This window comes from Hyperoodon ampullatus (genome assembly GCF_949752795.1).
Source record: "Hyperoodon ampullatus genome assembly, chromosome: 2".
NCBI lineage: Eukaryota > Metazoa > Chordata > Mammalia > Artiodactyla > Ziphiidae > Hyperoodon > Hyperoodon ampullatus.
This window is the reverse complement of record NC_136915.1, coordinates 36,755,671-36,783,517: the sequence shown is the minus strand read 5'-3', so window position 1 is coordinate 36,783,517 and position 27,847 is coordinate 36,755,671. Positions and strand designations below refer to the sequence as shown.

At 56.0% G+C, this 27,847-nt stretch overlaps 1 protein-coding gene across 6 annotated transcripts in view; it reads right to left on the bottom strand.

Annotated features, from left to right (window-relative positions):
- Nucleotides 1-7,734: 7,734 nt before the first annotated feature.
- The window catches only part of PTPRF (protein tyrosine phosphatase receptor type F), a gene marked incomplete at its 5' end in the record, with an annotated part of 71,746 nt that continues 51,633 nt past the window's right edge, over nt 7,735-27,847 (bottom strand). For 2 of the 6 annotated variants that reach the window (XM_079698120.1, XM_079698119.1), the window contains 20 exons: nt 7,735-9,408; nt 9,753-9,888; nt 9,975-10,129; nt 10,394-10,519; nt 10,696-10,822; nt 11,036-11,214; nt 11,315-11,600; nt 11,679-11,833; nt 12,151-12,270; nt 12,972-13,147; nt 13,331-13,454; nt 16,477-16,574; nt 17,494-17,526; nt 20,665-20,780; nt 23,352-23,506; nt 23,785-24,000; nt 24,619-24,712; nt 24,804-25,057; nt 25,235-25,332; nt 26,662-26,779. In XM_079698120.1, coding sequence (XP_079554246.1) covers nt 9,340-9,408; nt 9,753-9,888; nt 9,975-10,129; nt 10,394-10,519; nt 10,696-10,822; nt 11,036-11,214; nt 11,315-11,600; nt 11,679-11,833; nt 12,151-12,270; nt 12,972-13,147; nt 13,331-13,454; nt 16,477-16,574; nt 17,494-17,526; nt 20,665-20,780; nt 23,352-23,506; nt 23,785-24,000; nt 24,619-24,712; nt 24,804-25,057; nt 25,235-25,332; nt 26,662-26,779 — 2,835 coding nt within the window. In that variant the 3' untranslated portion in view covers nt 7,735-9,339. Of the gene's footprint in view, nt 9,409-9,752; nt 9,889-9,974; nt 10,130-10,393; nt 10,520-10,695; nt 10,823-11,035; nt 11,215-11,314; nt 11,601-11,678; nt 11,834-12,150; nt 12,271-12,971; nt 13,148-13,330; nt 13,455-16,476; nt 16,575-17,493; nt 17,527-20,664; nt 20,811-23,351; nt 23,507-23,784; nt 24,001-24,618; nt 24,713-24,803; nt 25,058-25,234; nt 25,333-26,004; nt 26,584-26,661; nt 26,780-27,847 lie in introns of all 6 variants that reach the window. The other 4 variants (XM_079698116.1, XM_079698117.1, XM_079698118.1 and 1 more) reach the window with 3 other exon arrangements.

Genomic DNA, 27,847 nt, shown 5'->3' with positions numbered 1-27,847 from the left:
CAGCTGGATGTGAGGCTGTCTGGCCGAGGGCGGGGGAGGTAGGGGCCAAAAGAGGATTCCTCAAGGACTTGTCCTGGGTGAGGTGTGCCAGGAAGGGCATCCATGCACGTGCGACCACAGCCTGGTGTGTTTGTCTACCACGGACACATTTTTATGAAAAAAGTACACATCAGAGGGAGAGAAACTAGAAAATGCGCTTAAAACAAGGAGCATCAAGGGGCAGGCCCTGGGGTGAGCTGGAGGGCCTCACCCATGTTTATGAGGGGCACGCTCCTGGGGTGTCCTCTGCCTTAGAGAGATACAACTCCTTTCCTCATCATCCTGCCAAGGAGCTGGCTGCACCCCCCCCCCCCAAAATATCCAGTCTCAGCAGCCCTGCTCCAGGTCAAAACCACCTCTGAGCCAGGGCAGAATGACAGAGCTGGTGGACACGTTAGGGAGGTCACTGAATCCCGGCCTCAAAATGTCCCGCCTCAATGCAGAGAACAAAGGCCGTGGGGATGTGGCCTCAACCTTCACGAATCTGACAACCCAATTGCGGAGTAACAGACCAGGCACCTATGCTGCTGGGGCCCCTAACCGTTCCTGGGCAGGCTGGAAAGGCTTCCTGGAAGAGGTGACATCCTGGCCTCAGGAGGCCTGGGGCTAGAGGGCAGTCAGCGAGGTGGTGGGGTGAGAAGTTTCCAGGCAAAGGGAGGGCATGATGTGTGAAAAGAAAAGATGAGAGAGAGAGAGAACTAGGAACCCGAGGGAACTACACTACCACGTGGTTGGACCTTATTGCTCTGGAGTGACAGGATGCCAGATCCAGCAGGACCTTGTAGCCTTATAAGAAATTGGATTACATTTAGATGAGAATAAAATGGTTCTAAGGAGGGTTGACAGGATCAGATTTGCACTTTGGAAGATTTGCTGTTTGGAGAATGGATTGGAGGACCACCAAGGGAGAGGGCAGTAATCTGTGCTACCTGTGGGTGGAGGACCCCTATTTGTCCTGGAGTTTTCAGAACTTTTTCTGTCTATGACCTTCTCGGCCCCAACTGTTAGCATGGAAAAAAGTAGTATGGAGATTCCCTTTTTACAGCTGAGGTCCAGAAAGGCGTGTGTGTTGGGGTGAGGGTGGGGGATTGCTGCAAAAAAACAAACAAACAGAAAACCCAAACAGAGAGCATCATCACCTGGAAAAATCACTGCTAACATTTTAGTGTATATCCTTGCCAGCGCTTCTCTAATTTACAAATGCCTTAAGGAACTGTCAAAATACAAATTCTGGGGCTTCCCTGGTGGCGCAGGGGTTGAGAGTCCGCCTGCCGATGCAGGGGACACGGGTTCGTGTCCCGGTCCGGGAAGATCCCACATGCCGTGGAGCTGCTGGGCCCGTGAGCCATGGCCGCCGAGCCTGCGCGTCCGGAGCCTGTGCCCCACAATGGGAGAGGCCACAAGAGTGAGAGGCCCGCGTACAGGAAAAAAAAAAAAAAATTCTGATTCAGTAGGTCTGGGGTGGGAACTGAGATTCAGTTTCTAAAATGCTCCCAGGTGATGCAGATACTGATGGTCTCCATATTCACTTGAGCAAGGCTGTAGACTTTATTTATGTGTGTGTGTATATTTTGGGTTGTTTCTAACTTTTCAGTATTATAAACAATGCTGCCATGAATCTTTGCCGAGAGATTTTTAAAATATTTGTATGGTCGTTTCCTTTATATACATTCTTAAATGTGTATCACTGGGTCACAAGTAAAGTATATTTTAAGGCTTTTGATAGATATTGCAAATATTCCCCCCCAAAGGGTAGAACCAGATTATATCCCCACTACCAATATATGAGTGCTCAGATCCCCACATCATATTAACACATAACTTTTGCCAAATTGATAGTTGCACAATAGTACCTCAGTGTTCTTTCAATTTGCACTTTGATTAATAGAGCGACTGAGTATCTTCCCCAGTTTTACTGGAATTTGTGTATCTTCTTTTGTGAATTGCCTATTTGTGTCCATGCCCGTTTTCCTATTAGGGTGTTTACTTTTGTTCTTATTGATTTGAAAGTTTTGGATTTAACCCCTTGATTGTTACAAAGGTTTAGCATGGTGTGCTTAAGAAACCATGGTATTTAGGGGCTTCCCTGGTGGCACAGCGATTAAGAATCTGCCTGCCAATGCAGGGGACATGGGTTCGAGCCCTGGTCCGGGAAGATCCCATACGCCATGGAGCAACTAAGCCCGTGCACCACAACTACTGAGCCTGCGCTCTAGAGCCTGCAAGCCACAACTACTAAGCTTGCATGCCACAACTACTGAAGCCCACGCCTACAGCTTGTGCTCCGCAACAAGAGAAGCCACCACAATGAGAAGTCCCCGCTCGCCACAACCAGAGAAAAGCCCACGTGCAACAACGAAGACCCAACGCAGCCAAAAATAAAAATAAATAAAATTAATAAATTTATAAAAGAAAAAAAAAGAAACCACAGTATTTAGATAAACCTCGAGTACAGGATTCAAGGAGAGATGAGCCAACTGTTGAAGGAAAACATCACGGTCTAAAGTGCCAGGCTGTGGACCCTGGGGATGCTAAGAGGCTGCATTGTATGCATTACAGCCCTTGTTCTAGAAACTGGGATGGCTGCACACATCAGACAGCATTTCCTCCCTCTCAGCAGGGCTGGATGAGCAAGCTTACTTCTGATTCCAAAATTTAGGCTTCATTTAGACTCCAACCAGCTTTTCTTTCTTTTACGTTAACATATATTCTTCAGATACATTGCTGTCAATTTTATCTGCAACCAAAATCGAGGATGGAATTTTCAAAAAAAAATATCTAGTGGAAGAAAAACAGGGGACTAGCACTAATTAGCTTTAACAGAAAAATATAATGATGGGGGACTAGCTGTATCTGGTAGGAAAACAAAGCCACAAAAGTTAAATGAGTAGTTCTGGCTTTGACCGACAGACAGATGAATGAAACAGACTTGAGGCCCAGAAGTAGATTCTGTACTTATAATAACTTCATATGTGATCAAAAAGGAGGCATTACAAATCAGTACAGGGAGAAAGGTGATCTAAACAAATAATTATTTGGGGGAAAAACCAGTTTAGATACTCACATTAACCATACACCAAAGTATTTTCAAACATAAAAATTCCAAAGATAGCAAGCAGATGAACTCAAATTGATGGAGAAATCAGGGCTGAGAAAACCACAGCCCAAGATCCTTGAGTCAAGGGTCATTCTTCCCAAGAGAAGCCTGGACTGGGTTTAAGTTCAGAATTTACAAATAAAAAATCAAAGTGGGAGACCAGGCAAACATCAGGGTAACTTGATAAAGAAACCCATTAGCAAAACATCAACAGTGTCATATAACCCTCCTCCTTCAACAACTGTTTCATACGGAACTAGAAACAATATCTTTAAAAGTTTCTGGGGACAATTTTTTTTTTTAATAAAGAAGCCCTTGCCAGACAAAGTTAAAACCGAGAGTGAATGTAAGACAAAGATATTGTGAGGAATACAAAAATCAGAAAGTTTATAATCCTATGAGAAAAACTTTTGGGAGAGGTACTCCACCAAAGTAAAGAAAAAGGCTCAACATGCTGTGTAAGAAACTGCGGCAGCTGAGTGTGCTCCAGAAGGGAAGGAAATAAAGAAAAAAGCAGATAAATACTTATTTGAAATTGAACCTATTTATAGGTTCTCGATGTTTAGAATGAAAGACTTAATTATACTAACAGATCAGAAAATATTATAAGCCTTGACAATGTGAAATAAAAAATGGTACTTGGACGAGAGAGGAGAGAGAATCAGGGAAAGTGAGCTAATTTTCTCGTTCTTCATAGAGGGTAATCAATAGGATACTGCTTAGGGTGATAAATCAGGAAATAAATGTTTAAATATATTGTTTAAAGTAATGAGGGAGCCCCCAAAGAATTAAAAGTAATAATATATGTAACAAAATCAGGAGGAACAGGTGGGAGTTCACATAAATTGACCAAACTCCACAGGTTTTATTGTGAGGACTCACCAGGTATACCTACTAAAGGTACAACTTTAGTTGAAGGTGAAGCTCTTCAACTGTTTGAAGATGTACGGCTTACACCCGAAAAACTAAAATCAGAAGCTCCAGGAGGGACTTCCCTGGTGGTCCAGCCGTTAAGACTTCGCGTCCCACTGCAAGCAGCCAGGGTTCAATCCCTGGTCAGGGAACTAGATCCCGCATGCCGCAACTAAAGATCCCACACGCTGCAACTAAGATCTGGTGCAGCCAAATAAATAAATATTAAAAAAAAAAAAAAAAAAAAAAAAAAAAACCTCCAGGAAATGAAACTGGAGTTGGGGGAAGAGGGAGGAAAGCATAACTTTTTTTTTTTTTGAAAGCATAACTTTTGTATCCTTTAAGACTGTTTGAATTATTTTTATTAAAGAAGACGTGTGCATCCACTTTTTCTTTAATAAAAAAACTATATTGATAACCATTAAAAAATTATGGCACATCTATAACAGAAGAATATGTAGCAGTTTAAAAAATGTTAAAAAACTAACATGTTTAAGTCCCCAATATACTTAAATGAAAGGGGCAATTTGCAGAAAGATATGAACAATACAACTATAGTTGTATAAAAAATAGTCTATACACATGTTTATATATTCATAGAAAACACACAGAAGAATACAGACTACATTGGGACTCCCTCCAGGGAGTTGGGGGGCAGGGAGAGGATGGAGACTTTAATGTTTTATACTTCTATGTGGAAGATTTTTGTTGTTTTCAAAAATGAATTATTGTTGGTACCATTTTAAAACTTTGTTCTATTAAAAATTAGAGTAATATTAATTCTTTACAGATTATTTGGAAAATTTTGAAGAAAAAAAATCACCCAACCTCACAACTCTTGGTGTATTTCCTTCCAAATATTTTTTTTCTCTGTGCATCTGACTCTGTCTCTAGCTTTGGGCAGGTAGCAGTGGGGAAAGAGCCCTGGAGTCAGGCAGACCCACCAATTCCAGTTGGGAGCCTGGAGTAAGTTACTCAGCCCTCACGCACAGCTTCCACATCTCAATAAATGACTTCATCCTTCCAGTTGCTCAGGCCGAAACTGTGGGGTCAACCTTGACTCCTTTCTCTCATCCAGTCCAGAAGCAAATCCTCTTATTTCTGCCTCTAAGATGGAACCAGTATCTGGCCACTGCTCACCATGCCTGGATTTCCGCCAAAGTCCTCCCACTGGCCTAGAAGCTGCCCCATTTCCTCTCCGACCTCATCTCCCGCTGCCCTCTCACGTCCTGCTCACAGTGTCATGGGCACACCCACCTCAACCCATCAGGCACGTTCCCACCCAGGGCCTCCACCCCAGGTGCTCCTTCAGCCTGGATGCTCATCTTGAAGATGTTTAGGCAAAATCCCTCACCAGCTTCAAGTCTTTCCTCAAATTCCATCTTTTCAATGATGCTTCTTCCTCTGACGACCCTGATTAGTAACAAAACCTTCCCCATGTGCCTGTTCTAATTCCCCCCCACCTCGTGACACATCACTTTTCTAACAAACCATATATACATTTATTATTTTTTGTGTGCATCACATTTCCTCCTGCTGGAGTATAAACGTTACAAGGGCAGGAGTCTTTGCACTGATGTGACTCACCCATCCCAAAGGCTCAAGTATTTGTTGAATGAGTGGATGAGACCTGATTTTTCTCATCTACAAAATGGGCATAATAGGACCCACCCCACACATTGTTGTGAGGATTACATGAAAAATATGTATTTCAAGTTGCTTGCATGGCAGGGTCACCTACCCTCATTTAGGATGGCTCCTGAAAGAACCACTAATGACCAGGTTAGCCAGCTAGAGAGGTGTGGAGGGGGAGATGTTCCAGGAGAATAGCTCATGGGAAGCTCTGGAGCTGAGAGAATGCTGAGGCAAGCATGAAAAGAGTAGACCAGGTTATGACTGGAAAGGCGGAGGCCAAGGGTGAGGAGGGATGGTTAAGGCTGCAGAGGCTGGGTCCTGCAGCCTCGGAAACCTGTGGAGTCTGGGCCGACTCTTGAGGCCCTGGCAGGGTCTCCTCAGGACAGTGCCGTGGTCACGTCTGCAAACAGAATCACTCTGGTTGCAGTGCTGAGGATGGGCTGGCTGGAGCAGGGCTGGGGGCAGGCAGACCAGGAAGCAGGCATGGCTGCAGGAGAGGGTGGTCCTGGGAATGCAGAGGACGGAACAGGTGCAGAAGAGGCCAAATGGGCAGGGTTTGGTCATTAGTTGGATGTGGGGGTGAGGGAGGAAGGGATGCCTGATTGGGGACCGGTGGATTGGGAGCCTTGGAGGAGTGGGTTGGGAGGAGGGGGTGGTGACAGCCAAGGGGAGGGGGGCAGACAACAGCCGGCGGAAAGTGCAGGGACTCTGGAGCAGACATAACCAGGTGCGTGTGGGTCCCAGCACCGGCGCTTACCCGCCCTGTGGTCTGCCTGCCTGGTGCAGTTTGTATGCTGTCGTTCCTCAAGTGATAATCTGATAGCTACCCTCACTTGCAAATGTTTAATGGCTCATTTTTTCACGAGGAAATATTTATTCAAATTTAATATCATCAAGTAATGCAGTGATGGTGTTGTTTTTCTTAACAAATAGACATATGCCCGGCAGTGAGCTAAGAGCTAGGGAAACCAAGAAGAGCCCCGATCCCAGGCCTTGGTCACTCAGAGCTCCCAGGGAGACAGCTGGCAACACTAGAGTGCAGTGAGGGCCTCGAAGGAGGCGGCACAGCGCAGTACAGAGGCATGTCACCCAGCAGGGACACCTGCATCCCATTCTGAATCACCTCAAACCCGTCAGCTGCCTCCAGCCTACCTCTGGCCTTGTCTCCCTACCTGGGTCATGTGCGTTCCTTGTAGTTTCTCGTATTTGTTGGTCTGTTTCATGCTTCCAAGCCCTTGTACAAGTTGCTCTCTCCATCGGAAATGCTGTTCCCATATTTTCAAAGTAACCCCTACTCACCCTATGAAACACTCAGAAGCCAGCTTATGTCACCTCCTCCAGGAAGCCTTCCCTGATCCTGCCACAGGGTGAGGTGCTGCCTCAGTGCACCCACAGCACCTCTGCGTTGGGCTCATAGTGGCACTCTCTATAGTCTGGTCACTGCTGACTACATGTATTTCTCTTCCTCACTTGTTCTGGGTTTTGCTTGTCTTCTGTCCCCAGAAGTTCCATATGGTTTGACAACCTGGTAGGACTAATCTGATCACCAGTGGAAAGACCACTGCAGGTGTTGCTGTGTGTCCAGGGGCCAGACGGCCACACTGTGTCCAGTACCCACATTGCAAGAATTACCAGAGTCCTCACTAACCAATTTCCATACCTTCTTGGCCTCCACTGCCACAGTGCCATCCTTCTCCTTATGGCAGGGGAGGAAGAGAGAGAGGAGGTGACGGAAGGGGATGTGTGTGGCCTGGGGAGTCCTGGTACCCACAACGTGGCGACCCAGAACATGGTGGGGGTGAGGAGAGGCAGGGGGTGTGCTTCTGGCCTGGGGAGTCGCGGCCCATGGCAGGTGCCCCTTCCACGCACCGTGGCTCAGTCTTCAGGCTCCCATCAGAAAGTGGGCACCAGGCCAGGAGCCCATCTTCTCACAGGTCCTCAGGACAGCCTCGCTGTCTCCTGAGGAGCAGGAAATCGGCAGAACCTACCCCTAGGAACTGACTTAGAGAGCCCAGACTCTGGTTCCAGAAAGAGCCGAGACAGAGGCCCGGTTTGTAAGAAATCTGATTATTCAAATTTATTACCATCAAGAATTATGCAATGATGCTGTAGTTTTCTTAACAAATAGAAAACAGACTGTGTACAACAGTGAACTCTACAGCACTAGCATCCACAAGGTAAAAATGAATGTCTCATTCAACATTACCAACCCTGGATTGTTGACCTTGACCACCTAGCTAGATCTGGGGACGTCTGCCTCGAGTCCCTCGGCTAAAACAGCTATGCACCCTTCCCGCCCCACTTACCTACCTAGATAGTGCTGCCCAGAGGAAGAGGCCGCTCCCTGCCCCTCAGCAAGCCGAGATAATAAGGATTGAGTATAGTACCACTGAGAGACGTCCAGTAGTCTTGCCACATTGGTTTAGGAGGGCATCTTTGAAGGAGTGGAAAAGAGCGATTCTCAGAGGCTTTGAAAACAGCTGCAAACCAGGGAGGGGAGTCATCTGGCCCCTGCTCCGAGGACAGATATGTGCTACCAGGCCCACTGGCATGGACCTGAAGGGCCAACTGCACCCCTGCTTGGCCCAGAGGTGTGTGGGGCATGGCACACACCCTGACTGCCCACACGGCCAGACCCACAGCCTACCAACACCGCACCATCCCACAATGCTGGGGACAAAAAGCAAGACTCTGCAGACCCAGAGGGAACCCCAGGCGCACGGAGCCGCCTCCCCTCTCAGGGGTTTGAAGCAGAGGCCAGGGGATGACTCTTTTTTTCTTGTGTTTTTGTTTTTGTTTTTTTTTTGGATTTTTTTTGTCTGTTTGTTTTTTGTCTTTGCTTTATCTTTAAACTTTGCAAACGATGGTGATGAGGAATGCCTTTCCAGGCTCCCCCAGACACGTCTGTGGTTCTGGGCTGTGAATGTTAAACACACACTGGAATAGACGACTGGGGATGAGTGCTTCCTATCTCCGCCCCGCCCACCACTGTCTATAGGGCCCAAAATAAGGCTCTTACGGAAAAACAAAACAGAAATTAAACCAAAAAAAACTGTTTCCCTGCATTTGGCTAAAACAGGATCTTGTCTGAAGGCCTGGAAGAGCAGCTGGATCAGCGATGCCTCTGCGCAGGCTGGCGGCCCCAGCTCCACACACACGAGGAAGGCACACTCCATCCTTCAGCAGTGGTCGTACCAAGAAAGGGTCCAGAGCGAATTCAAAAGAGAACACAAGCTACACCGCAACCCCATTCTGCAGTTAAGAATTTGCAAAAGGAAAAGTCAGAGGGAAGAGGCTAGAATCCCTGTCTACCCCACTCAACGTATAAAAAAGGAGGCTTTGCTCCCATCCCCACCACGAGAAGAAGCATGAGAAACGTGGCAGCGGAACAGAGAGCTCGCAGGGGCTCCGGGGCGGGCCTGGTGGACAGAGATGTGGCCTCAGTGCACGCCTGCCGGCCCGCCTCCTCGCCCAGGGCAGTTCTGGGCTCTCCGTTCGGTGTGGCAATGTTCCTGAAACGCTGTGATCCCAGCGGGCTGTGCTCTGCCAGCAGCAGCACCTGTGCAGGAGGGCTGGATGATGGTCGGTATGGCTCAGAGGAGCTGGGTCCCCTCCGGAGCCCCCAGGTGGGGGCGGCGGAGGAGAGGGGGCGGTGGTTACGTTGCATAGTGGTCAAAGCTGCCGAGGTACTCCAGGGCCGCGCGGTAGCACAGCTGGTACTGGTCCTGCCGGGACAGGGGTCCGGTCAGTGCAGACAGTGATGGCGGATACCCCGACACACAGCCAAGGGCACTCACACTGCAGCTAGTGGGTCATGGACTTAGTCTCTGCCTCTGCTGGCCAGCAGCAGGGGCTAGATCCAGGCATCTGCCCAGGCTTCCCCCTGCCACCCCCACTCTGCCCCTAGATCGTGTACCCTGTAAGGACCGACACGTGCAACCCCAGCTGGGAGCCAGGCACAACACTGGCATCCAGTGCACGGCTGCCGAGCGGGGAACCCGTCCGGCTCAGCCTTCCCCAGCATGTGTCTGTGAGGAGCTGGCTTTGGCATGGCCAGTGGCCTGCATACCTCCGTCTGCACCATGGCCGGGCGCTGTGTGCGCAGGGTCTTCACGGTCTGGAACATGTCGACCACGCCCTCGTAGCGCATCCGCTCCAGGACGATGCTCAGCGTGATGAACACCCCGGTGCGGCCGACACCGGCACTGCCCAGGGACAGTGCTAGGTCAGGGCTCCTGTCCCTGAACCCCCAAGCCCCCAAACGCCCAGACCACCATGGGGTTGGCCCCACCTGCAGTGCACCGTGATGGGCCCATCCTGCCCGAACTGCTCCTTGGTCTTGTGCACCTGCCCGATGAAGTCGATGAAGCCCTCGCCCGTCTTGGGCACGCCCTGCTCTGGCCAGTCTGTGAACTGGAACTGCCGGATCGTCCTTGACTGCCCATCCTGGGAGAGGTGGCAGAGGCCGGGGTCAGGGCTGGAGCTTCAGGCGGCAGCCCCCCAGGGCAGGCGGACAGTGCGGTAGCACAGGTAAGCACCCTGAGGTCGTTACACCGAGGCCACCCTGGGAAATGGGCTTGCACGCCCACAGCTCACCTTCGATTCCTGCAGCTGGAGCTGGGGCACCACAAAGGCAGCCCCATCACAGGGGCTCCAGCAGCGTTACAGACAAGCTTTCGTACAAATATACACACTCCCCTGTCCACTCACCCTGGCATCTGTGACCTTGAATTCACGCAGGATATACTGGGGCATGTTGTACTCGGCCATCGGGTCAACGACAAAGTACTGGTAGCGAGCAGAGCGCTCTGCGGGCCAGTACTGGTGGCACTTCTCCTGTGGACAGAGGGCCCGGCCCCATGGTCAGGTGGGGAAAAAGTGGGGAGGGGAGCTCTGGGTTTCAGAGGATTCAGGGGCAGGATGCCACAGGTGGTGATAATGGGGTCTGAGGCTATGCTGACAGGGCCGGGAGAGGAAGGACACGATAGAGAAGGGGTGGCTGGCGTGCTCACCCTGCCCATCTCCCGAAGCCTGGTCAGCATGACGATGATGGTGGAGTTGTGCTCCCACAGCATGCGCCAGAAGTCCTCGGTGCTCTCCGCCAGAGGCCCCTGTGTGGCTATGTAGGCCTTCTGCTGTCTGGGGTGGACATAAGACTGGACATGCTGGAGGTGCTGCTGTCCCCCGAGCCTCCCCATGGCTGCCTAGTCCCTTGGGGCCCTGCTCAGATCACCCCTCCTCCAGGAAGCCCACCCTGGTCTTCCAGGCTGGCCCTACTCTGTTGCATCCCTAGCCGGCCAGGAGCAGGCCTGGCTACCCGTGGATGTGGTGGGCAGTCACAAGTGTGCTGACCTATAGCCATCCAGGAAGCTGGCATTGATGTAGTCGGAGCCCTCCACGCCACGGATGGGCTGCAGACACACACGGGTCAGTTCGTAGGGCATGATATTCACCAGGCGGTTCTTGAACTTGTTACAGGGCAGGTTGGCGCTGATGAAGCGGGATGTGTGGGCCTTGGAGCTTGCCAGCAACTAGCGAGAGGGAGGGGCTGGTCAGGCCTGGCTTCCTGGGGGACTGTCCCCGGGACCCAGTCCAGGCCCTGGAGCCAGGCAGGCCCAGCCCTGAGCCCACCTTGAACTCCAGCTCCATGGCAGTCACACTTTCCCCAGGAGGCACTTGGCCCAGCTTCTGGATGTGGGCATAGAGGTTGCGAGCAGGCACCTCCGTGTGTCCACACGTGGCGGCCTCCAGCAGCGCCTCGTGGATGAACACGTACTGGTCCTCGGTCTGCACCATGTAGTTGCGCTGCGACCGCATGCACGTCACGTGGCCATAGATGTCCACCGTCTTCTCATGCTTCATCCGCTCCAGCATGGCGTCGATGACGATGAAGCAGCCCGTGCGGCCCACGCCCGCACTGCAGGACACGGACTCAGCCTGGGCAGGGGCCCACCCCGCCTCCGCCCCACCCCCCGGTGGCGTGGCACTCCCTCACCTGCAATGCACCACCATGGGCCCGGCGTCCAGCGGGTTGCAGGCCTTGACCCGCCGCAGGAAGGCCAGGATGGGGGTCGGGTACTCGGGAACTCCGTGGTCTGGCCAGGCCATGAACTGGAACTGACGCAGCTCCCGCTTCTCACTAGAGCCACTCTGGGGAGGAGAGCAGGGAGAGACAGTGTGACCAGGGAGCATGCCCTCTACAGACTCAGGGCAGGATGCCCCAGTGCTGAGGCCAGACCCCGGCTTTCCAACGGGACTCAGAAGCCACACGGGGCAGCCTGAAAGAGCTCGGGTGCTGCTTCCATCCATGTCGCCCATGGCACCGGCTGTCATGGTGCGCTCACACCTCCAAGCCCCGACCTCCAACACCGGGCTCCCACTCGCCCCCTTCCCCGCCAGAACACCATGTTCAGACCATTGTCCTCATAGGTCCCGGCCGGGGGACAAGCACCAGGGCAGGACCATACCTTGTGGAGCGCAAAGGTGCGCACAGTATAGGTGGCCAGCTCCACTGTGTCCAGCAGGGTCACCTGGATGAGGCCGTAGGTCTCGGTGCCACGGGCTGGCCAGTACTGATCGCACTTCACCTGCAGAGGGACAGCAGGGCAGGGTGCAAGGGTGTTTGGAGGTACCCAAAGGCTCAGGCGGGCAGAAGCAGGGTGGAAGGTCTAGCTCTCAGCCCTGAGCTCTCAGGTCCATTATGCCACCCCTCACCAAACCCTATCATGGTCTCACGATACGCCTCCACCCCTGCCCTCACCAGGGGAACGAGGGACGCAATTGAAAATTGTTTATTCATGACCAGATTTCACCAGACACGTTTTCTGCCAAATTTACCCGTAACGTTTATGCACCATTTTCAAGCTCTGTAAATTTTACGTTCCAGTCAACACTTTGCTGTGCATAAGCAGATAACAGCAACTCTTTCCACTAATTAACTCAGGAAACGTGTTAATGCCCCAGCTACACTCCAGCATCTGGGGAACACGTGAACATCCCAGAAACATGCCAGCAACTAGGGAACATATTAACATTCTTGGAAAATGACAGCATCTGGGGCAACATATTAACATGCTGGGAACCCACTGGTATATGGGGAACATGCCACATCACAGGAACGTCCAGCAGCTGGGACACGAAGACACCCCAGGAAAACAATAGCACTTGGCAAGTCCCTTGAGGAGCTTCTTCCCACAGGGATGGGAAAAGGTGTCTGAAGTCAGCTGGTGGCTGAGTATCCACTGCCACCCTCCTCCCCCGCCCTGGGCAGCGCTCTGCATAGCCTTACCCGGGACTTTTCCTCCAGCCGTGTCATCATGACCACAGTGGCTGTGCGCTGCTCCCACACCATCCTCCAGAAATCGCCCATGGTCTCAGGCAGCGGGCCCTGCGTGGCAATGTAGGCATTCTGCTTGCGGTAGCCATCGATGTAGTTGGCATTGATGTAGTCACTCCCCGGGACACCTATGAACAGGAAGGGACATGGGAGAGCATCATCCTGGGGCCTCCAACCCAGTCCATACCTCCTCGGTGCACCCTGGGACCCGTGGGCCTCTCCTGGAGGATGAAATGTCACCCAGCGAGGAGGAGATCAAGGGGATGGGAGGGGATGGGAGGGGATGGGAGGGGGCCCCGCCCTCGGCTCACCATCAGTGGAGGTAAGGATGACTCGAGAGTGGTCGTAGGCAATGACGTTGGCATAGCGGTTCTTGGGCTTGTTCACCTCCAGGTTTGAATTCTCCCACGTGAACTGCTGTCCAGGGTCAATTGACTGCAGGAAATGGAAGAGGCAGGTGGAGTGGGGCAAGAGTTGACTACCTGGTGCCTCCAGGGAGACCCAGCCTTCCAGGTGGTGTCCACCTCCGGCCTTCGCTCCCGGGTCACAGCCGCTCTATCGCATGGTGCTGGTGAAGGCTGAGCACCAGCTCCCCTGGCCATGGAGCGAAGAGGCTGGCACGGCACCGATCAGCAAGGCGATGGACCGAAGACTCCTTTGACCAAGGTACCAAATCCCCTCGCCCAGGAGAGTGGTCAGGGGTGGGGTGGGGGCTAGGGAAGTCCCTCAAGCCCTGAATCCAGCTAATGAATGAGTGCAGAAGCAACGGCGGCCAGCTGTGCATGACCCAATGCTGCACGGCCTTGCCCAGCTCTCCTCTTCCCTCTCTGGCTGTTCCTTCCCATAGGCAGGATGCAGTGCTCCTCTGGAGTTCATTCCTGGGCCCTCTTTGCACTCTCCAGCCCTTCCTGGGTGAGTTCACTTGCTCTCAGGACCTTACGCCCAAATGTTGGAGCTGCCATAACCCCAGCTGCAGCCCAGAGTCTCCCCTGAGCTCCCAGTCTGAATAGCCAGCAGCCCCTTGGACATCCCACCTGGACATTCCACACTCCTTCGGTCTCAACCCTTGCCAAGTTGAGCTCATCAGCTCCCCTTGCAAACCCGGCTCTCCTGCTGGGGCTCCATCTCAGTGAAGGGCACTGTCCTCATTTACCCCAACGCCCTGGCCACAAGCTGCAAGTCGTCCTCAAAACTCCTCTGTGCCCCATCCCATCACTCCCAGCCCCTCGGCTCTCTCCAACCTGCTGCCAGGGCCTCAGCCAGCCCACCTCTGCTCAGACTCGGCATCTCCCTCCCTCTTTGCTTTGCCCCACTCCGTCCTGCAGCCGGAACAATCCTTATAAAATGCAGATCTGTTGACCAATTCCCTGCTTAATGTCCTCCATGGCTCCTTATCGCCTCAGATGATAATAATAACGGCTGAGGCTCAGCGAAAACTTACCGTGTGCTTGGCACTGTTCTCAACATTCTGCCTGTATTCCCTCATCTAATCCTCCCATGAAATAGGTTCTATTATTACCCTCCTTTTACAGACAAATACCACCCGAAGTTCTCAGCACAGCACACTGTGTCCTCCAGGTTTTGGCGCCAGCCTGTTACTCTCCACGAGTCAGCGAGCACTGCTTCCCTGAGACCCCACGCACCCCACCCCTAGCCTGCTTGCCTCGGTGCTGTTGGCCGGCCGACCTTCTCCCCACGTCTGCATGTTTAACCCCAGGGCGTGAGGTCACATTCAGTGCCTCTCAGCTGTCTGCACTTGTCTCCCTGCTGGCTGAGCTCCCTGTGGGCACTTGCCTCCACACCCCCAACACCCAGCACAGGCTAAGTGCCCGGCGATGCCAGATGAGCGACTGACTGACCGTTCAAGGTAACACAGCTATGGGATCCTGGCTGCAGGAAAGCTCTCGGCAGGCCGGGTGGCCAGAGGAGGCTTCCTGGAGGAGGAGGCTGTGGTGAGGAAAGCGCAGACTGGAGCAGAGAAGCGGCAGAAGGTGGACGGGGGACACCGAGTCTGGACAGTGAGCCGCAGAGCCCCACGGGAGGAAGGGCGGCGTGGGACGTGGGACAGGATGAGTGTGGGCGGGAGACCAGGCCAGGTAAGGAGCTGGAGGCAGGGAGCCCGCCTTAGCAGCTCCGTCCCCCTCATGGCGGGCCTGTGCAGAGCAGGCCCCCAGTGGGCGCTCTGCAGGGAGAAGCGGCACGCCTTCCTCGCGGCACAGGTGATCATCAGTTTCCCGGCCAAGCTCAATTTCCTCTGTGGAAACCTGGCTCACAGCCCTTGAAGGGGAGCCCTGGTGCCCGCCATAGCAGCCCAGCTGAGGGTGGACATCTGACTGGAGCGGGGCGGGCTCACAGGCAGGGTGGAGCCAGCCCGTCAATCACCCATCCATCCACCCGTCATCCTGTGCCGGGGCTGCGCTGGGGGCGGGGCGGGGGGTTGGAGGGGCTGAGTGGGGCAGAGGCAGAAGATGCCTTAACAACACCTCTGCCCGTGCTCCTTAGAGGAGGCGGGGCTCTCCTTATCACCTCCTTAACACCCCTTTCACTAGCAGAGCACCTCCCCAGCCCGCCTGGAAGCCCCGACTCTGGGCAGGAGCAGTGCTCTGAAGTCTGAGCCCCCAGCAGGTAGGGTCCAGGCCAGATTGAAGGGAGTACCTGGAGGGCCCTGAGCAGGAGGGTTTGTGCAGCCCAAGTGGCAAGGTTCAGGCCCCCCAGCTCCCCGTCTCTGTGATCTGCACTCTGAGAACACCCGTGAGCACATGCATGTGCAGGGTACAGGGTGCCAGACACATTCCACTACTCATCAGCTGTGTGACCTTGGGCAAGTCACTTCCCCTCTCTAAGCCTCAGCTTCCTCATCTGTAAGATGGGATAACACCAGTATCCCTTTCACAGGGTGTGGGGAGGGCAGAATGGTATGCAAAGTGCCTAGCCTAGAGCTGGCCCACAGGAAGCTCTCCATAAATGCCAGCTGTTATGACTGACCTGGGTGTGTGTGTGTGTGTGTGTGCATGCACGCACGTGCGTGTGTGCAGGAAGCTCTCCATAAATGCCAGCTGTTATTACTGACCTGGGTGTGTGTGTGTGTGCGCGCGCACGTGTGTGTGTGTGTGTGTGCAGGAAGCTCTCCATAAATGCCCGCTGTTATTATTGAGTGTGTGTGTGTGTGTGTGTGTGTGTGTGTGTGTGTGTGTGTGTGTGAGAGAGAGAGAGAGAGAGAGGGAGAGAGACCTGTCTGCCTCTGTTAGCATCAGGGCATGTGACTGAGTGTCCTGACTTGGGGATCTGGAAGGGCCTCTGTCAGGCCCAGAACCTGAGGAGTTGAGTTCCCTGCTGGCCACTGCTGACCCCTCCACTGTGTGTTCTGGAGAAGCCTGGAGCCCGAGGCAGGAAAGGAGTGGGTCTGGGGCCAGGCACATGGTGGGGGTGTGAAGCGAGGGTGAGGGGGAAGTCTCACCTCGTATTCCTGGGAGAACTTGAGGCCATCGTTGGCTTTGAGGCGCTCGATGTTGTCCGCCAGGTCGGTGATGGGGATGGGCGGGTGGTCTCGCATACCTGGGAGCAGGGCACACACAGGCAGAGTTAGCGTGAGGCCTGAGCGGGGTGGTGGAGACAGCCCCAATGCATGTATGCGCACATGTGGACACGTGTGACCATGGAGCACTCGTCACTGGTGGCATGGAGACGGCGGCACATGCGGCGACAGGGATGGCAGGGCACACAGTGGCTGGGGGTGGGGGTGGAGAGGACAGAGGTGGAAGGGTATGTGCTGTGAGCATGAGTGAGCATGTCCGTGTGACACGGTGCTGAGTGGCAGGTTCTCCACAGGCATGAGAGGCTTCCCCCCTCCCAGGCCGAGGCCAGAAGCCCAGGTGGAAGGCAGTGGACAGGATGGGGCTGGGCTGCTTCAGCCTGCACCCCGCCTGCGAGTCCTGCCTCTGGACAGCGCTCCTGCCCTCACTGGCGCCAGTCACCATGGGGGGCTGGGTGATGTCCCTGTCCCAGCACCCAGCATGTGGATGGAGTGATCACGATGTACATGGCAGAGACGTGGAAGAACTCGGAGGGAGGAGCAAAGGGGAGGAGGGAGATGTGGGGACAGGGAGCCAGGGAGACAGGAGAGGCGCCGGAGAGGGGTCGGACTGAGACGGGAAAGGGGTCGGACTGAGATGGGAAAGGGGTCGGACTGGGATGGGAAAGGGGTTGGACTGAGACCGGAGAGGGGTCGGACTGAGACCGGAGGTGAGAGGCAGAGACAGACAGGGTGGAGGTAGGGAAAACAGGGCGGGAAGAAGGGGGCAAGGTGGGGAGAGAACGGGATGGACAAAGAAAAGACGGGGCAGTGCGAAGGTGGAGAAAAGAGAGGAAAGGGGGGAGAAGAACTCAAGGAAGGAGGGAGGCGATGGGTGAGAGAAGTAGAGGAAACACACAGAAGGCAGAGTGGGCCCCAAACACGGGAATGCAGAAAACTAACTTGAGATATTCGGGCAACTGGGGACACTGGAACCTGCAGAGAAAAAGAACAAAAACAGCGGGGCAAGAGAAGGAAACCCATTAACCTCTGGTTACACTGCTGTTGAACACAGTGCAGGGCTGGGGGCTCGCAGGGGCAGTCCCACCGCAGCCCCTTCTGCTCCCCGAGGAGCAGATGCATCTCCCACCCAGAGCCTGGGCGGTCTCAGGGGTCTCTTTCCATGACGGAAGTCTAGGTCCAAGCCAACCTCGTGCCCTCTGGTATCAAAGTTTGACCCTGGCTACTTCCAGATGAACTGGCAAAAGGGAAGTGTGCTTTTAGAGAGAGATGAGGCATGTGTGGTGAGAAACAGAAGGGTGAGTCCACACGAGGATGTGCAGATGGGGACTGTATCACTCTTTCAGCTCTTCTGTGCATTTGAAGCATTTTCAGAAGAAGAGTTAAATTATGAGAGAAAATAATAAACATTTGCTGAACGAAAAAAACGAGAAGGAAACCCTCAGCCGTGGACAGTGCTGCCATCCCCGCCACCCCTTCTGGTCACCGGTTCCCTCCCAGATCACCCCTGTGCACAAAGACCCCTCTCCCCGCCAGCAGCCCTGTTCCCTGACCTCAGCACCTCGGGTGACCCTCACTGTGCCCCCTCCCCACGGCCCGCCCGGGGCCACAGCCTCCTGTCCTTCTGGACCCCCATCCCTTTTAACACCACCTCTGACTTCCTGTGCTCCACCCCGCCTTCTCCTCTCAGATCCCTGCCATTTCCCCCGGGCCCTGCAGCCACAAGGATTCAGACCCCAGCAGGGCCTTCACACCCACTTGCTCATTCCCCACTCGCTGTGCCTCAGCCCACTGAAATGCTCCTGCCCCCAGGACCCGCCCACCACACGCTCTCCAAGGTCCCAACTGCCGAAGCCAATGGCCTCCATCTGGGTCCTCCTTGCACAGCCCTCCCCGCCTGGCCTCTGGGACACTCCTCTCCCCGAGTTCTCTCTCCCTCTGGCTCCTCCTCCTTGGCTATCCTGCACCCATCCTTCCTCAACATTTTACCTCCTCCCCTGGCTGCCCTTCAGCCGCTCTTCCCCCGTCCCCTTCTCCTGGGAGAGCCCATCTATTTGCAAGCATTGACCACTGCGTGCTCCTTGGCATGCCCCACGCCCGTGGTTCCAGCCAGGATGTTGGTGCGGAGGTCTCCCTGGACCCTCCCACCCCAATGCTCAGCCAGCAACCACAGAGGCATCCTGGGACCTCCGCCCCCATTTCCTCACCCCACATGGAATCAAGCCTGAGCCCTGCTGCTTAGGTCTCGCTTATGTCTCTCCACTGCCACCCGCCTCGTCCAGGTCCTCAGCACCTTCTCAACAGCCTGCCTCCCCAAGTTCTCCCCTTCCAATCTGCCTTCCACATGGCAAACAGAGCTATGTTTCTACAGCCCAATTCTGACCCTGTTGCTGCCCTGCTGAAAACCTTTAATGCCTCCCCGGAACCCTCAAGACAAAGTCCAAACCCCTTAGCCTGGCGTGCAGGTCCCTCTGTGACCGGACCTCGGCCTAGCCCTCCAGACTCAGCTCTGGGCTCTCAACATCCCCAGCTCCAGTGCCGCAGGACACAGTGCCCGAAAGCTGCTTCCCCACATGCTACTGCCATAGAAGGGAGTTCCCTCCGCTCCCTCCCACCCCCTCTCTGCCCGACTAAGGCCCACGTGGCTTGGCATCCCTCTCAGAGGAGGCTTCTCTGCCCTTCAGGCCCCAGCATCCTGAAGCTTTGATTCCTCGAAGATCTGATCACACCTGGTTGCAACAGCCTGCTAAGTCAGCCTGGCTCTCTCTCTTTCAGGACACGTGCCCTTGGAACTCAGTCAGCATACTGTCAGGGAGCCCAGGCCACAGGATGAGAGCCGAAAACCTCAGGTGTGCTCACAGCTGACTGCAGTGTCAACCACAAGACATGAGAATGAATGAGTCTCCAGATTTCCGGGGTCAGCAAACTTTTCTATAAAAGGCCAGGTAGTAAATATTTTTGGCTTTGTGGACATATGGTGTCTATCATACCTACTTAGCTCTACTTTGTAGTATGAAAACAGCCACAAACAATACATAAATGAATGGGTGTGGCTGCGTTCCAATAAAACTTTATTTGCAGAAACAGGTGGTGGGCTGCATTTGGCCTCGGGCCATAGTTTGCTGACCCCCTGATCTAAATGATTCTGGCTCCCAGCTTTTGAGTCTTCCGGCTGAGGGCCCAGACATTCTGGAATAGAGACAAGCTGCTCCTGCTACGCTCCCGTCTGAATTTCTGACTCATGAAGACAGTGACAATAGTACATAATTGTTTTCAGCTACGAAATTTTGCGGTAATTTAACATGCAGCAATAAGCAGCTCGTGTACACACAAACCCTGTGTGTTGTAGTTCACTCATTCATTCAGCTGCCTTGTGTTTGTTTCACAGGTGCTCAACAAGAATGCACCGTGTGCACAACCCAAGGGATGGGAGAGGAAGAAGACAGTTCCTGGCTCCACAGAGCTCTGTCACTGAGGCAGTTCCAGCCCAGGGTGGGAGGCGTCATGATGGAAGCAGCATCTGGGAGCCGAGGAACGACCCTGCCCACAGGGAAGAGGTCTGAGCTGTGTCTGCTGGGGCATAGGGAGGGAGTGACAGCTCAGATAGAAGGGGCAGACAGAGAGCCCCGTAACAGTGGCGGGGAAGGAAAGGCAGGCACCAAGCCAGTGCAGGGTCTCTGTACTCACACAGAGTATCTGGGGCCAGCCACCAGGAAGGGCCAGATGTGGGCACCCCATCCCGCCGCAAGGGTCTGATGGGCCGTTTCCCACTAACAAACCTCTCGTGTGCAGGGGCCAGAGCACGGGTGCAGAGGCTGGCCATCCCGGGGCTGGGATGTGGCTCTGTGTGGGTCCCGGGCCCATACTTGGAGGGCGTGACCAAAGACGAGGTTGGGTCTGAGCAGCTGCCCCCCACCCCCAGAGGCTCCAGGGCCCTGGGGTGCCTGTTCAGCTCTTGATATAGGGGTTCCTCAGTCACTTCATCAAAGTGGATGGGTACGGGGAGAAAGGCAGAAGGGAGGAACAGGAAATGGGGGCCAGGGTGAGGCCAGGGTCCCTCGGCAGAGACCGGCAGGCCTGGGTGGGGCGGGCAGGCTGGGGGAGCCACCCTACCTGGGGTCTGGTAGTTGAGCCGCCGCATCTCCACAGGGTCGGAGGAGTGGGCCAGCAAGGAGTCCTTCAGCCCAATTGACTGCTCATCCTTGGACGATGGGGAGTGGGTCCTTTTCCTGGAGAGGCGGAAGGGCGGTTGGTGAGAACTGAGGTCCAGGCGGAGAACAGAGATGCATGGCATAGCCCGCTACCACAGAGGCCCTGTGTCCACGGCTCTGCTCCTGCCACCCCAGCCTGGGGTCTCTGAGTGCAGGGGAGCCAGGGCCAGAGCAGCTTCACAGGAGAGGACACAGGGTGGAGGGTGCGGAGACAGCGGGAGTGGAGGGTGGACAGAGGGCCAGCCCAGCGAGAAAGGAAGGGGGCGTAGAGGCTGGTGGCTCCTTCCTGTAAAGGGCAGGTCACTGCCGGGCAGTGGCTGTTGTCTGCAAGGGCCCCACAGCTGAGGCAGCAGGAGCCACCAGGAGGAAACATGCAAACAACACATAAGATATGCAAACATCACAGAGAGCTGGGCCTCAGCTATCTGGCTCTTGGTACAAGGGTAGAGGTGCAGAGCAGCAGGGGAGGGACGGGGAAGATGTCCCCCTAGCTGGGCAGAGTCCTCCCTTGCTGGCCTCGGCTCCCCAGGCTACAGGGACAGGATCAGAGACAGACTGCAGCGTCCAGCTGCTGACAAGTATCCAGGGGCCGCTTCTGATCAGTGGACACAAGTGTGCTTGGGGAAGAAACTTACGTGAGTGTGCATGAGTGTGCAGCACACACTTCCCTGCTGCCCTGCAGCCAGTGCTCTTTGCTCACAGGCCAGACTCTGTCCCCTGCAGCACTCAGGTAACCTCAGAGACCTGGGAGCCTGGGGGAAGGCTCTGGTGAGCTCAGAGTCTGTGCCCGCAGGGGAAGTGCTGGAGGTCTGGGCCTCGCCTGTGCCGGAAAAGGGGCATCCCTTGTGCAGAGCACCAGCCGAGAGAGTGACCGAGCCTGTCCCGTCGCCTGCCAAGCTGACCAGACAGCCGCAGGCCAGGAGGCTTCCGGCCCAAGCAGCGCCCCTCCCTGCTGGGCCCGCAGTGTGCATGGGGATAAGTGAAGGGGGAAGCTTGTGAAGAGAGAAGGAAGGACTCCTACCTTTCTCGTTTACTAGGTCCCGAAAGACAGGCAAGGACAGAAGAAAGGAACGGTCACTGTTTCTGCCAAGCACTCAGACCCTCTCACGACATGGGGGACACTGAGGACCCATCTATGGCACCCACGTGGCATTCACGGGGAGGGGTCGCCTCTCCTGGCAGACACCAGGACCCAGAGGCAGTGGGGGGAGGATGAATGGGTGTGTGGGACCCTCCTCAGGTTCCCCACCCATGGGTCTCCAGGCCCTGAACTAGGCGAGACTGTCCCTATTCACCCTGGGAGGAAGGAGCTAACTTCAGGAAGGAGGCACCAGGTCCAGGTCAAGGGTCGGGGTCAGGGGCAGGGAGAGATGGGGCACTGGGGACAGAAACTCGTGTGTGAACACGTTCAGACATACGGACCAACAAGCGTTCACCGACAGCCCTGCTCTGGGTGCTGGAAACAGGCCCAGCGATGTTCCCGTGGAAGCACCACTGGACAGTGGGGGACAGTGTGGTGAAGGGGTAGGAGGGGCCTGGCAGAGCCTCGTGGGCACCAGAGCCTGGAAAGGAGTCTTGAAGGATGAGATGGCAGTTGCCTGGGCAGGGGGAAGGAGAACTGCAGAGCGGAGGGGCTCAGCCCGGGCCGGCCAGGGACTGCGCTGGTTCAGTGACCATGTCGGGGTGGCGGCAGGGGCCAGACCGACCAGGCATTTGATGGACCTCAGGCTACAAAGATCGGGCTATAAAACTCTTTAGTTAAAACTGAGAAGTGTTAAGCTGAGGGTGACAAAGTAAATCTTTGGAAACACCTTTCAGGCTGGGAGGAGGATGGAGAGGAAGGGGAGACTCCAAGATCAGGAGACTGCAGCTACCCGAGAGGACTGAGGCATGCCGTGTGCATGTGCATTACCTCGTGGGGAGCCCACGGTGGGGAGGGGGGAGCAGGTCCAGTGATATCCAGGGCAGGACTCACGGGAGAGTGGGTGGAGGGAGAGGGAGGAGGGGAGAGGGTGACACTCAGGTTTCCGGTTGGTAACTTGGTGGATGGGCCCGTCCCCTGTGATAGGGACCTTGGGGGAGGGCTGTGGGAAAGGTCAAGACACCCTGAGTCTGGGACAGCTGCAGATGCTATGGTCACAGCAGGCACTGAGTAAACGTCTGCCAAGTGAATGTCCACGGGCACATGGCCCTGGAGCTGGGTCTGGACCTCTCAAGGCCTGAGCAGGAGAGCCAGGCAGGGAGTCATCTAAGGAAGATGGCAGAGGGGGTGCTGAAGGTAGGAGACCAGAAGGCCGTGTCTTGAAGCTGAGAGACAGACAGGTTCACATCCACTGAAACACAGAGACGGACAGACAGACATGCCCGGGGATGCACATGAACAAGCCCTCGGTGAAGTTGCGGCTGCTCATCACACCTGGGCCACACCCATGGGTGTGCACACGCACTGCTTCTGTTCTCCTGGCTTCCCACCGAGCCAAGGGGTGCACCCTGGGGTGCAGGCCAGTGTGGCTGCCCCAGGCCTGTATGCACCCGGCCAGGGAGCACCTGAGAGTCCAAGGGCAGGTGGCCGTCCACCGGAGCACTCACCTCTTGAACAGGAGAATGGCGATGACAATGAGGATGATGAGGATGACTGCCAGGACAGGGCCCGTCACCCACAGCATCTCGGGTTCCTCCTGCTGCTGGGCTGGTGTCACCTGGACTACGATCTCATCGGAGTAGGGGCTGGAGGCATAGCGCTTCTGTGGCCCAGTGGAGGAACAGCACAGGTGGTGAGCCCTGGGTGAGATCTCCCCCCCTCTGCCCCGCAAACCTGGAGAATGGGCTCTGGGCCTGGTCTCCCAAAACTAAGAGGCTGACCTGGGCCTGGTCAGCTGACTGGGACCCTAGGGCTAGGTCGGGTCTGGCGTTCTGGGTCCTAGGGGTTAGTGCCTTGAGACCCCAGTGCAGGTATGGGGCCTCTGGGGTGTTTGAGACTGGCCTGGGGGGTGTCTGGTCAGGCCTTGGGCCTTAGGCAGACCTGGTCCACGGGTTCCTTCAGGGAGGCAAGCACAAAGCACTGGTAGCTCAGGTCTGGAGACAGCGGCCGGTTGTAGAAGCCCCGGTAGCTCTTCTTGTCCCCCAGGGTGAAAGTCTCAGGGAGCACGTCCACCTGAGCGGCCACGTATGGCTTCAGCCGCTCTGCCTGCCGCCGCTGCCGCAGCTCCCCACCGCCCTGCTCGATGGCCTCCAGAAGCTGACAGAGCAGAGGATGGGAGTCACGCAAGGGCCTTGGAGCACATGCTCCTGGGCCCGGGGCCTGGGGCATAAGCCCCCTGGGCTGAGGCTAGGCTCACTTTCCATATAAGGGGCTCAAGCCTGGCCTGACTCACTGTCCTCACAGAATCATGCTGAATGCCAGACAAGGCAATGCCACTCCTCCTAGCCAACCCGGTAAGAAGGGGCCCTCTTGGTAACCTGCCCCAGCCTAACCAGAGAGGGCTGGCTGCACACCACTGCGAGAAGAGGATGGCAGATTCCAAACGTGCTGGGGCTCCACTCTAGCCCCTCTGCGGCCTCCAGACCCTGCAGACTCCGAAGCTTACAGGGCCCAGGATTCTCTAGATCTGAGAGATGTCTCTGCCACTTCCCACCCCAGGGGATCCTCCACAAACCCCTTTGGGGGAAGTCTCTGTAAGCCCTCCAGGAGTTCTCTGAAAGCGCCCAGGGGCCAGCTCAGAGTCTGTCTCCCTAGAGATGAGGGCAGTCTGCCAATCAGAGAGTGACTCCAGTTTGGGGGGGGGGGTCCCTGGGGCCACAGCCAACCACCTCAATGGGACTGTCATCAGTGCTACCCTTTCTGGTCCCCAGGCACCTCGTCCAGCTCCAGCTCCTCGGGCGTGCTCCATCGCGGTGCCAGCATGCTCCCTCCTACACGGTCAATGGGCACCACCATGATGTAGAACCATCTGGGCGGGCGGAGGGGGGGAATCAGGACCGTCATCGCCTGCGCTCGCGTGGCCAGCCCTGCCCTTCTCCCCTGAGGCCTCATTTACACACCTGACGAGCGAGGGGTCCTGCACGTGGGGCATGGAGAGAGTGAAGCGGCCATCCGCTATGTAGGCAGAGGCAGGCAGCGGCTTGTGCGGCAGGAGGTCGGGGGCTGTGCGAATGGACACGAGGTGCTGCAGGCCCCCTGCACTGCTGCCACGGTTCATCAGCACGAACGAGTACTCTGTGTTCGGCTGCAGGTCTGCGATCAGCTTCCGCATGGAGTGCCCATCCACCTCCACACTCTGCCCGTTGTACAGAATCTGCGCGGGACGGGGGCAGGCAGCACGTTTGAGTGAGGCTTCCCATCATGGGCCTGCGGGGCAGAGCACGCACCCACGCCCAACCGGGATCCGGCAGCACAAACACACGCACAGGCTGGGACTGCAATGAGGGACTGCAGGACTGTGTGTGTGCCAGGTGCAGCTGACTCCACCCACCTTGAAGGGTACAGCTGACTTGTAGGAGTCAGGGACCTCCCAGCTGAGCAGCACAGATGTCTTCATTGCAGCCTCCACACGGAAGTTCTTGGCAAACACTGTTGGGACATAAGCAGGGAGTGAGCTCTGGCTGCGTAGCTAGGGTGAATGGGCCTGAAGGTTTCCCTGCCAGGAAGAGATGCAGCACGGGGGCCCAGGGGGTTAGGAAAGGCTGCAGAGGACCAGGCACCCCCCACTCCCGCCAGCTTCAATTGCACACAGTTCAGCTCCCAGCCCCGGCTCTTCCTCGCAGTGAGTACCGAGCGGGGCAGATGCCACAGGACCCGCGGTCAGGATCTCCAGAAGTGCTTGGGTGAAGCTGGAGCTTACAGACACCAGGTCAGAGTGACCACAGGTCAGTGGGACTCAGTCAGGAGAAGCATGTGGCCGCACACCAGAGCACAGTGGGCTGTGTTCACTAGAGGTCAGGGGGTCATGGCCCCAAGAGATTAGTGTTGCATACCCAAGAGTGGTGATGCAGTCAAAAGAGATCAGTGGGTCAAGGTCACGAGAGATTGGAGAGTCACACAGCAGAGGTCAGTAGGTCAAGGACAGCAGAGGTCAGGGGTCACACACCGAGAATGTGGCACCCCTTCACTAGAGGTTAGTGGTCATGGACATGAAAGATTGGAGTGTCACACACCAGAGGTTGGTGGATCACAGTTGCCAGAGGTCAGTGGGTCAAGGAGAGCAGAGGTCCCCAGGCGCAGCCACGTGCCCGCAGCACACACCTTGCTCCACGGGCATGGTCCGGGACTGGATGCTGGGGCTGAGCGGGCCGGCGCCTTTGCTGGTGCGTGCACGGACCTTGACGTCATAAGTGGTGTCTGGCTTGAGGCCGGAGAGCGTCAGGTGGGTGTCGGCAGTGATGTCCTGCAGCTCCTGCTGGCTGTTGATGTCACGGTACACCACGGTATAGTTGGTGATGCGCCCGTTCCTCTCCGCCAACACCGGGGGGTCCCAGGTCAGTTCCGTGGTAGATGTGGTCAGCCCTATCACGCGCAGGTTTTGGGGGAAACCGCTGGGAGCATCCTCAGGGGTCGTGATCTCCTTCTCGAACTCCTCGCCCGGGCCGGCCCGGTTCTTGGCAGCAAGCCGGAAGATGTAGGTGGCCCCTCTGTGCAGGCCAGTGACCGTAAAGTGCTGGTCGTCCTTGCCAAAATCGATGGTGTTGGGCCGCGCCTCGTCGGCCCGGTGGTACTGCAGCCGGTAGCCCAGCAGCTCCCCAGGCAGCTCCTTGGGTGGGTGCCACTGGAGCAGCGCGGTGTTCATGGCCGTGGTGCTGACCATCATGGTGGGCCGGCCTGGGACTGAACAACCACGCACTGGGCTCTGGCCCTGCCACCCCCGGCCCCCCCACTCAGCTCCGTCCCCGACCCCTCACTCACCTGCTCCTGTGGTCGTGACAATTTTGGGCTTGCTGCGGGCACCGTCCCCCTTGGTGGTGTAGGCGGCAACAGTAATGGAGTAGGTGGTCTCCGGGGTCAGGCCGCTGATGGTGGTTTCCTAAGGCAGGAGGAAGGGCCCATTCCCATCACAGGAGAGCAAGGAGGGACCAGAGCAGGCCAGCCACCTCAGGACGTTAGCCGGCGGGGCCCCCCAGGGCACACAGGGTCATAGGTCCCCGGAAAGGGGGCTGTGAGCTGCTGGACTCTGCAGAAGGCAGGACAGGCAGGTGATGTGTGCCCAGGAGGACCCAGCCCAGCCCGGGCGCAGCAAGCCTAAGGCAGACAGTCTGCTCATTCTTCCTTTCAGACAAGAACAAAGTGCCACACTGTTCCTTCACTCCATTGTACTATGAATGACACCTCGTGAGGTCTGGGTGCATGTGACACACAGGGCACACAGCCTCGCATGCACAGAGCACCTTGCGTGGCTCTTGGCACACACATGCATGCAGCCTACGGCTCCTCCTGCACCAGCAGGCGGAGGGCCACCTGTAGATACTAACGCATGTGCACGCACACCACAGAGCGAGGTGGAGGGGTGGGCCAGGGCGCCACCCTGCAGGACCAAGTCGGGACCCCTCCTGCCCCCCTCTAGGCACTGGCTCTGTGAGCACCTTATGCCCTGCAATGCTTCCTGAGCCAGGGAGGAGAGATGAGGGGGACAGAGAAACCCCACCCTGGGGAGCACACTGTCCCCAGCGATGCCTGAGAAGTCAGCCAGGGCAGTGTCCCCGTGCCTTGGCAGGCCTTGCCCACACGCCCATCTCCAGCCAAGGCATCATTTCTGGACATGCCGAGAAACACCACGGGAGGCCAAGCCACACCACACAGAGGGAAAAGTGGGAAAAAGGGAGGGGACCACCGCGCAGTGGGAACAGAGTTGTCACCACCAACCCTGGTGTCCCTCCAGCTCTGAGCCTCGGGTGGGGCCACTGCAGCTGCCACCAACCTCTCGCAGGTCCCCTCCTGCCCTGGCTGGAGGGTCTCCCAGGGCTGGGGCTCCAGAAGGCACCGATGTTGGAACCCGGCCCCCAGACTCCCTTCCCAGCCTGGGCCTGGAGCAGGTGATTTTTCACTCCAGGGATCAATAAGGCCTAACGATCAGGATCGGATTTAACTCCATCTC